This window comes from Lycium ferocissimum, chromosome 5 (genome assembly GCF_029784015.1).
Source record: "Lycium ferocissimum isolate CSIRO_LF1 chromosome 5, AGI_CSIRO_Lferr_CH_V1, whole genome shotgun sequence".
In the NCBI taxonomy this organism is placed as follows: Eukaryota; Viridiplantae; Streptophyta; class Magnoliopsida; order Solanales; family Solanaceae; genus Lycium; species Lycium ferocissimum.
Genome location: NC_081346.1, coordinates 73,352,284 through 73,363,166, shown reverse-complemented (window position 1 = coordinate 73,363,166; position 10,883 = coordinate 73,352,284). Strand labels below are relative to the sequence as shown.

Genomic DNA, 10,883 nt, shown 5'->3' with positions numbered 1-10,883 from the left:
GCTCATATTTTACGGTTCTTTTAATATACATCAATGGAGTTCAAATTCTCCCTCTTGAAAATTAAAACTAATAAAAACCCAAATTAGGAAGTTGAGTTATGCAACACCATCAATGTTAAGAAAAAGGTTACACTGTCAAGTTATCCAAATGATATTCATAACTTATAAGTAAGCCTTCGTAAAAAAAGATAGATGTGATCCTCAAAATAAGACAAGTTATTTGTTACATTATTAGTAAGTACGCTTGTTTTATATCTCCTCAATAAAGGCGAAAGATCACTCCTAAAAGCAAGCTTTCTCTTATATACGATACAATGTAAAAAAGAAATATACTACTATGCATTAACCTCATTAATTAATATTTATATAGTACCCCACCCACCCAAGATCCCCAAAAAACATCAAAAACCTAAAGAGGAAGTCATATTTATGAGTTGCTCCCAAAAGTGAAGCATATATAGAACCCTCACAAGTTCTTATCCTCTAACTATCTCTTTCACAAATTGACACAATATCCACAAGTGTAGCAAACTCTCCCTACAACATCTTCTTCTCATTTTTCACTTTTGTTTCTTCAAGACAAACCAAGAAAGTTTTCAAACCTTTTCAACAGGACAATACCCTAAAAAAAAAAAAAAAAAAAAAAAAAATTGTAGGTGGTCCATAGTCCTGAGTACTATCGTCCAGTACTAGAAAAGATTTATCAATATATATATTGAGGGGCTAGAATTTGGATCTTTGCCTTGTTTAGAAGGAAGAAAAAAGAGAGGGTCCAAGAAAATGGACTGGAATAATGGGAATATTAGACCTTTTGTTTCAAGACCAGTTCATGATAATTCTTTCAATTTTCTCTACAGCTACAATTATGACCAATATCCGGGTAAATATATTAGAAAAAGAATTATGGTGTCTTGTAATTATTCATGTTAGTTCATTGATATTTTATTTTTGTGTGTTTTACTTTTATATGATTTCAACATTTATTCTATGATACTTATTACTGACAAACGTCTTTATCGGAATATTTTTGTTTTTTCACTTCGGTCAATTAGCAATAACATGTTATGGACTTCCGGAAATTGTCCAGTCTCATTCCTTCATAGTGTTCTTTTCAATTTAAACTGATGTTTTTTTTTTGTGGTTTCTTTGTATGTATATCTTGTTGGGGATAGGTGTGGAGATGTCATAATTAAGCAGTTTTCTTCTTCCTTTGATGCCTCCAATAATTGGAACTTTTATCAGTTTAATTCCTGAAGAAAGTAAAAAAACAAGTGCCACTTACCAACTTTGTCATATCAGCCTTATGATTGCCCATTTTATCTCACAAACCATATTTACATGCTAATACTTATAATCTTTCAAGGATTTAGTAAGTTACATAGACTGATAATATAACAAATCACTTACTATTTAGGTTACCAATAGTAAATAGAGTTACATGAGCAGCCATCACCCGACTTGGTTGAATGTCCAGTGAAAAACCAGTGTGACAGTATCTGTTGTAGAGTAAAGACTGAGAGGGATAGGAATTAGAATCGATAAAAAGACATATTTCGAATTAGAGCGGCTGGTCCCAAGTTTCTTCTTCTTCTTTTTTTTTTTCATGGATCCATAACTACATTAAAGCTGTCCCTGCTAGCCACGGTAAGTTAATGCAGCCAATAAATTTTTTAAATTGTCAATGCATAGAACTTAAATACGTTTTTGATTAGCTACTTATTTTGTAATATTTTCTTTCTTTTGTCTTATTGAAGGTATGGAAATGAAGCACGCAATGCAAACACAACATGGTGGAGTGCTCCCAACAATGGACAATAACAAGAACAACAACTTTGTACTTAATCAACATCATCTGGACAAAAAGAAAAGATTGACAAATGATCAGTTAGAGTCACTAGAAAACAGTTTTCAAGAAGAGATAAAACTTGACCCTGACAGGAAAATGAAGTTGGCCAAAGAACTTGGGTTGCAGCCAAGACAAATTGCTGTTTGGTTTCAAAACAGAAGGGCTAGATGGAAGGCTAAGCAACTTGAAAGACTCTATGATTCTCTTAAACAAGATTACGATGTTGTTTCAAGGGAAAAGCAGAAGCTACAAGATGAGGTGAGCTTAATTTCTTGCATATCCATGCAGTTCATGCAAAACTTTAAAAGTTTTTGTGTGTTTATTCTTGATGTAGAATTTTATATGATGGGAGCCTTGAAGCAATGTTAAAGTTGCTTCTTGTGATCTTTTATAAGATTAAATCTTAAAAAAGTAATAAATAAACTTTTTTTATTTCTAAAATGTCAAATATTTTAATGAAAATTTAGAAAATCTAAACTTCCTCCGTGAGATTTGTCTACGAAAGGTGAGTCAGGGCCTAATACCAAGCAAGAAGGCGTAGTCAATAGACGACAGGTGAATATTACTACCTGCTGCTACAAATTTAAAGCAATAGATAAAGTATTACAATAGGGGTTTTGGTGTATACCAGTGAAGCTTTTTCAACTACTAAACAAATGATTGGGGTTTCATAAGACCTATGTCTAATCATAAGATAATCCATATTTCATATTTCATGCATCTTCTAAGTTCAAATAGGACTCCAGAATATTTTATTTTTTTTTTAAGAAAAAAAAAAACCACTATTTTCGTGAAACTTTATATGGCATCATTGTCTGGTTGGTTGGCTCCTCATATTTGGAGCCATAACTATGGAGACAACTTAACTTCAGTTGTCCACGTCACTTAAAGCAAGGTCGGCTTATAAATTGAATGCAAATAAATAAATTTGTGTCTCCTTATAATACCTTGTAAATAAAATTGAAATTGACCCTTCATACAGCTTTATCCCTCTTTTCGAACCAGTGTTTTTTAAAAATTGTATAGGCCGGCTGCTTTTCGAACCGATTTTTTAAAAAGAACCAGTGTTTTGGAAATTCTTTGAAAGATAGCCACTTTTAATGCAGAAACACCATAACAATATCATGAATTTCGAACTTAAACAAGTGAAACAACTAGGATAGTGTCATGAATTTTATCATGGATTCCAGAAATTGGTTATTTTTCGACAACTTTTGAATTTGTGGCCTTTCTTCAGTTACAAGTCTGGAAAATGGTTATTTTTTAATTCTTATCTCGCTAAGGAAGGGGACCATATTGTATCTATTGTATGTTGTCTTGCCCTGTATTTTTGAGGTTGTTTCAAAATCTAACTTTTTATATGGATGGTCGCTATAGTTTCTGCAATGTTTAAGGCTATGCTACTCGGATTATACAAAAATGCAGTCGCACCCATGTCGGATTCTTAGAAAATGCATAGCTTTTGAAGGATTCGACACCCACCCGATAATATATTTGAAGAGTCCGAACAATTTATCTTTTAGGTGTCTTGATACACATCTTTTACACGTCAATGGATAAAGGCTAAACTCATTTTTTTTTACTTTTTTTATTTTTTTATTTTTTTAATCACAGGTATATGCATTGAGAGCAATTTTGAAGGAACAAGCCACAAAGAAACAAGTAAATTCCACAGTTTACACTGATATATCAGGTGAAGAGACAGTGGAAAGCACATCAATGCCAAGTTCCAACAAGACAATTACAAGAGGAATTACTACAAGTAACCATCAGAATAATAATAACAATAATAATATGGCTGAATGTAGCTATGTTTTCAATGTTGTAGATGGGCTTAATCCAGTGTTGCCACCATATTGGGCTTCTTTGCCTTCATATCCATGAAGAGGGATTAATTAAGGGATAACTCGATTGCTACTTCTATTAATTTGTTAGGTTTAATATTCTCATTAACTAGCACTAAGATAGAGAACTAGAAGAATAGGGGAATATGGTAATTAGCAGAGTTTGTTTGATAACTTTATGTTATATTTCGGATTAGGAGTAAGTGGTTTTCATTAGTGTAATTGTAAGGTAGTACTGTTATTGTTGTATTGACATTAATGTCATTAGTCTTATAAGATGGTTGATGTTAATTAACGCCACTAGTTATAATACCTTACAAATTTTGAATATTTATCGTGCATCAGAACAGGTCTCGTTGGAGGATTTTAACTTTTTTTTTTTTCTTTTCTTTTTTTCATTTTTACTTAAATTCTAAAGAATCTAAACAAAGGAAATTAACAATACCAGCATGATTTATTTTTTTTTCTGTTTATTTTCAATGGTCATGGCTAAACCTTTCTCTAAAACTAAATATATAGTAGGTGTTTGGCACTGACCCCTATCCAATATACTAATAACCAAGAGTGGAGTACATGAAAAGGGAAAATAAAGTTTTACCTTCTCTTATTCTAAGTAAATTGGGCATGTTCTACTATTCAAACCAAAAAAAAAAAAAAAGAGAATTTTCGAACTTTTATATGCGAGTGTATACAATGTCGCAGTGAGAGGACTTCTCTCATTTACAATGTGTATTTCCAAGTTCACAAAAAGAAAGAAAAATGAAAAAAAAATCAAGTTTTCGTACACAAGGGTACATGATTTAATTAAACAACTCTTGATGTGCCTAAATTTAAAGATAGGCAGTTGCAACGGGTCCATTCAGTATGCTCCCAGGTATCTGTAATTGTGATTTATCTGGCAGAATCAAGGGTCTTTCTGTAAAAATCTCCACAAACAATCGTCGCTTTTTATGATTGGTGCTAAATTGTCTCTCCTTTCTTATTTCTTTGATAATAGAGTTGACTATCTTTTTGACGTTGATTGTACAAATTTGTAAAGAAGATTAACCTTAATAGAACCTGGCAGGCTCTGGAAGTTGTTGATGTTAGACCCATGTTGGGTCCACCAACTCTATGCTTCTCTTTGCTGGTGAATCCATTTTTGCATTAGCTTCCCTAAAGCAATATTGAGAAATAATTATCCAGTTCTGGAAGTTGTTAAGCTTCAGCCTTTTATCTTCTATGATGGCTTTTAGTTGCCAAGGGCTTTCCAAATTATGCTTCCTAAATTCAGTGTCTCTATACTAAATTCTAGTTCAACTTCAATATTATTTTGTTGGCCAAATAGTATCTCAAAATAGGCTGATTGGGTCAAATTTGAGCAAAATTATGTTCACTTTCCGAAGATGAGAGAAATTGTACATTGGATCATAGAATCATGGGTCATTCGCACAGAATGCCCCTATTTCGGGGGTGATTTTTAATTTTTTTTTCCCCCTCAATTTTGAGATTTTAAATTTTTACTCTTCAAAACTTTTTGCACGACGTAAGTTTAGATTCCACTCGTCATAGTGTAGATACAAGGCAAACGTTCAGTTCCCAAAGATAATCGTTACAGAACTTATGCCAGCGTTCAGTTTCTGAAGATAAACGTTACAGAACTTATGCCGAGCGAAACATGTCTAAATATTTTCATTAAATGAGTGGCAACAAATAAGGAGGAGGGTGGGGGCGGGGAGAGGGGGTGTGGAGCATATTTAAAAAGCGGTGCGTTTGAAGGGCGATCCGTGCGAAAACTTCCATAGAATCTGCTACTTTCAAAGGTGTCTGCGTCTTTTGGTCCAAGAGTTGAAAGACACAAAATTTCTGTTCCTAATTTGCTCTTCAGTCGCCCATTGTGCTTGAACATTTTGGGGTCCACCACAAAATGCATTTGGCATTCAGAATTAATATTGGACATTCTTTCCAATTTTTTTAGATAATAGGTGCGATGATTTCTGATTACTTCATGCATGCTTCACTTGGCTTGGGACATAATTGGTAGAACTCCACTCTTGCAATTAGGTCCAACACATTGGTAAAACTCCGCTCTTGCAATTGAGTCGTACATAAGCATTTGGCACGAAGAAATCTAGACAACAATGAGGCTTTGCATCTGCATTTGCCACCACAATTGATGGCAAAGGACTTGCGGATATATTATCTAAGTTCTCAAAATGACATACCACCTTCAGCAAGACAAGTAGGGAGTAGGGATCCTCTTTAATGGCAGGTCACGACTTTGAATTAATCGAAGCTCCAAAACAGATACCAAACAGAGTGGTAAGCCCTTAAAAAAGAGGTTTTCCATTCAACTCAATGATATTTCAGCTCACCCACACCCTTAAAGGAACAAAAAGCAAAGAAGTGCATCTATAATTCTACTTTTGAATCTCAGCAAAGAAAGGAGAAATCTCCATGATTATTATCTAGGAGAAGCCACTAAAATATCAAACCGATGTAGCGCGAAGTATCTCTTAAATTGGGTTTCAACCAGAAATAGATTGCTATACAACTCGAAAGCTGCACATGACCAGCTGTGAAATAGGCAAATACTAACCACCAGTGTTTTGCAACGATGATAATTTCTAATAATGGAACAAAATTATAATTATCATAACGGATCGAAAATAAACAATCTGCATATTTAAGACAAGACCAAAATTCAGACAACATATTGTTTCGAAGTGTGCTATGCTAACTGCTGGTCTGCAGTTTACCATCTGATCAGAATAGCTACACTCAGTCAAGATGCAAAACCACTCTAAGTACTACTTAGGAAAAACAACATAAACAATCGCTTAACGTTTTCCACCACCACCGCCAAGCTTAGGGCCTTTTCCTCCCTTTGGCATGTTACCCTTACCTCCAGCTTTCTGTGACTTAGCCATCACCTCTGCCTTCTTGGCTTTCTTTTCGTCCTTTGTCTTCTTGATTCTTTCCTTGATTTCACTGCAGAAACCCAATAAACAAACTAATCAGTCCATCGTCAATAGATACAACTTTAGGATTTTTGCATTTTTGTCCCATCAGCCGAAATTAATTATGGGCGCTAGCCAAAATATACAAAACCATATGTACATTTATTTATACTTAATATATATTACATATACATTTGCCGGCTACTATTTTTTAGAGCTCTCCAAAATGGTAATTATCCATACAACTTAAGGGGTCCGCTTTCACCTTGGCTGGGTTCTTTTACATAGATAAACTGATAGTAAATGCTAAGAGCTTGGTGAATGCATACCGAAGAGCGGCTTCCCTGGCAGCATCTCGAACTTCTGGCCTTTCAGCTCTCTTCTTCTGGATAACCTCCAAGGTTGCACCAACAATGGACCTAGAATAGGGCTTCTTTGTGGCGCGTCTCCTCTTTCTAACAGATTCTTGTGCAATATCCTAATGTTATTAGGCACGCAAAAAAAACACAATTAATTCTGAAAAAGTGCCCATGAAATAGCAAAAAGGCAAGTCATCTGTTAATCCAAATTTTCTCAATCTATAGTTTTATAGAAAACAAATTGCATCCCGGGTAGGAGACGCAAACGGGCAGGGGGCCAACTCTGATATGGGCGGATAAAATATCCAACCCGCCCATTTTTTTGGGTAAACCGTGAACGTTACCATTACTATCATAAAACAAACACCTAAAGAGCACCTAGTTCAGACAGCCACCTTCTAGGAAGGGTTCTGTTGCAAAGACTAGCTAGGCCTCCAACAAAAAACTAATTACAGAAGTTAGTTATCCATATTATCCATCTAGATATCTATTTTTAAAAAGTCAGTTATCCAACCCATGTCTAATGGTTGGATTGGATGGTTACTTGTTCTATTTAACCATCGTGCCAGCCCTAATCCCAGGGTACAAACTTTATATGAAAAAGTTCTATCCTTCAAGTTGGAATGTTAGTGGCGAAGTTAAAAGTTGAAAGTAGATCATTAAGTTCAGAAAATGTAGATAGTCAATGCTTTATTACAGACTCACCTTCTTGTGCTGCTTCCTATACATGGCTGTCCATGTAAGCTTGGAAGGCTTCAGGCGGTTGTGGAAGTAGTGTTTGCATTTTGAGTTGACAAATAGGAACACCTACAGGAACCGGGAAATACTATAAGCAATCATGACTTCACCTCTTACCATCAGCGCACAAATCACTTGAACTGCCATCAGCAAGGAAATGGTTATTCATATGTTACCTGAGAATCTGAACGGATAAATCTGATGCCCCTCCCTGGGTATATCTTGGCACCGCTGAAACGGCAGAGTTCTGTCCTGCAATGGAAATAAGGGTAAAACTAATGAATCAACACTTACAAGTGCTACCAATTAACCGGGGCAAAAAAGGAGGCATGTTTGATATTATAAAACCATTTGATGTAAGTCAAGTTGAATCATTACAAATTCGGCCAACAAATACCTCCCCCTGTTAAGGCAGTGCATAAATCATGCATACTAATATAATCATCCTAATTAATCATAGGAAGCGTATACATTTTCCAAACAAAGTGTTAAGCTATTAGTTATACAGGCAAGCAAACGCGTAATCCACCACGAGCTTGTCATTTTCTTAACATCTCAATGAAGTTTCTCAATAACATAAAGCTAGAGGCCATATATCTATTAAATTTTCTCCTGGATGAAACTCCAGGACACCTCGAGAAGTACAACCACTATTTGTAATCTCACATTCAGTGGTAAATAAAATCAAACAAGGCTTAAAGGACCTCTTAAATCCATAATTGACTATGCATTTAAGCTCTCTTTTGATAAAGGGCAACCAATTAAGCTAGCTTAACATCAATCAAAGAAACAACGCTCGATATTCTTCCCCGCTATTTTATTTGTTAAGATCATTTGTTGAACATCCAATTTCAACCTCCCCATGTTACTCCTCTTCTCACCCATTTTCTCCCCTCTTATACTATAATCAATACAAATAATTAAAGCCCAAATAACCAAACACAAGATCCAAGAAGAGCATAGCAACATTTTACCAATAAATGGATATCAGGAAAATCTTGTTTCTCCTACTCAAATCTACATTACAAGTGTACATACATCTCACAAAAGGATAACTAAGACAATAAAGATTTGATTTTTGACCATTTCCCACATACCCAAAACTCAAATTAGCAAAACACATAGAAGCACTAACGTTGGGACACTAATGATTTACCAAACGGGTTTATCCATAATGATAAATTATGCAAAATAACCAATAAAAGGGGGTTTCAAGAACAGTTTTTTCTCCCACAATAGAACACGTGAACATACATCTAGCAAAAAGGATCAAGAAAACAGTAAAGATTCAATCTTTAACCATTTCCCAAGTAGCCAAAACTCAAATTAGCACAAAAACAGAAAAGATTAATGGTGGGACACTTCTAATTCACCTATTTTAAAATGGAAAAAAAGGGAATAATTATCTAATGGGTAATTACAATGATTATACATAAGATGTAAATAGAGATGATTTTCTTACTTTAGAACCATTTTTGTTGTTGTTTGTTGTTGTTGTTGTTGTTGTGGCGAGCTGCCTCCGGTGCGGTACCTGTCTCAATGAAGAAGAATAAAACCCTAGTGACACTATCTTTATATTGGGATTTGTTGTTAGGTTTTTAATGGCCCAATACAATATCAGATCTGTCATTCAGCCCAACTAAATGGGCCTGCATGCAAGAATAAATGGGGCAATTTGCAGGATTGTCCTTCCCTGGGGGTGGTCTTTAATTTTTGGCCCTCAAAATGGTGGTCTTTAACTTTTGTCCAGGGCCTTAAAGGTAGAATTTACAAATTTCTGCCTTAAAACAGAATTCTGCCTTAAGGTAGAATTTGTATCGATAGATTTGCAAAATTCTGCCTTAAGGCAAAAATTTGCATGGCCATAATTCTGCCTTGCGAAATTCTTTTTTTTTTTAGCTGAGTTGGGGTTCGAATCCACAATCTCGGCAGATTAGGCGTAGACCACCAATTTTAAAGACCACCCAAAATGAAGGGCAATCCGCAAAAAAAAAAAGGGGGGGGGGGGGGGGGGATAAAAGGGCTTAAGTCACAAATGGCCTTCATAAGGGATCATCTTGATTTTTTGACCCCGCTTAGCAAACTTTTTTAAAAATAGTCTTTGCTTCAGAAAATTTGTTAGGAAAAGCTTTTGTTGTCTGTTGGGCATAAGTTGTGGACATACATTAGTTTTGCTTATAAGGCAGAAGTTCATAATATTTTAAAACACTGAACGTACTCAATTGACCACAAGTTATGCCTTATTAAAAGCTAGAACTTATGTCTGAGGGGGAACAAAGATAAAAGCTTTTGTTGGCCATTAAGTATAAGTTCTAGCTTTTGCCTGTATGGTTGAAGTTGAGGATTGTTCAAGATAATGAACCTACACCACCGACCACAAGTTCGTCATTTATGGCAAAAGCTAATCGCGCAAAAACAAAAGTTCTTACCGTTGAATTTTTCAAGTTAAGGGGGGGATTTTGTCGGGGGACAAAATTTTTAAGACTGGACACTTTTAGGGAGACGACACGTCATTTCTTTTTTGCTCAATCTTATAAATAAAAGATTAGAATATCGTTTAACGTTTTTAATAACCTACAAATCTTTTTACTATAATTTAACATTTCCCCATATGATTTCTCATTTGTCCAAAAAAGATCTTTTAACTGTGGTCTAAAAGATTTATTATTTTATTAAAAACAAGAAGTCATGTACTAGAAGTCATGTACTAAATAGTTATATAAAAAAGGAACAACCTCTAAGAATTTCACGCGACTCAAAAGGAATTTTCTCCTTCGTCTATTGGACTATTTTATAAGCCCTCGCCCAATAATAAGAATGGGCAACTTACAAAAGAAATGTACCTTTTAATAGCCAACAATTTATAGCTACTTTTCTATATTTACAAATCGTAGCTAGTTTTGTGTGTATTTAGTTGTATTTTCAAGTTTTTGAAATATGAGAAATACACGAAATACAAAATGATTCAGGGAGAGTTCACATTTTTGAAATATACTGAAATACAAAATCTGTTAGAGTAAAAATAGGCTGTATTTATGGAATAGATTCTCTTCTTTCATTTTAAATGGTAAGTCAAATTAAATCAACCATGTATGACGCATTCATTTTTTATTAACAACCCACGTTTCTCTCTCCAAATTACTCCATTCCAAACTTT

General features: G+C 34.7%; 2 protein-coding genes across 2 annotated transcripts; one reads left to right on the top strand and one right to left on the bottom strand.

Moving 5' to 3' along the window:
* Positions 1–454: 454 nt before the first annotated feature.
* On the top strand, positions 455–4,018 carry LOC132057389 (putative homeobox-leucine zipper protein ATHB-51). The gene is made up of 3 exons (XM_059449982.1): positions 455–880; positions 1,755–2,104; positions 3,461–4,018. The coding sequence occupies exons 1-3, from the start codon at positions 781–783 to the stop codon at positions 3,728–3,730; spliced, it is 720 nt and encodes a 239-aa protein (XP_059305965.1). The 5' UTR covers positions 455–780; the 3' UTR covers positions 3,731–4,018.
* Positions 4,019–6,293: 2,275 nt separating this feature from the next.
* LOC132058018 (large ribosomal subunit protein eL24-like) lies at positions 6,294–8,611 on the bottom strand. The gene is made up of 5 exons (XM_059450588.1): positions 8,570–8,611; positions 7,903–8,001; positions 7,694–7,795; positions 6,959–7,107; positions 6,294–6,660 (listed from the first exon to the last, which is right to left on the bottom strand). Exons 1-5 carry the CDS (start codon positions 8,609–8,611, stop codon positions 6,510–6,512), a joined length of 543 nt encoding a protein of 180 aa, XP_059306571.1. The 3' UTR covers positions 6,294–6,509.
* Between the last annotated feature and the right edge of the window lie 2,272 nt (positions 8,612–10,883).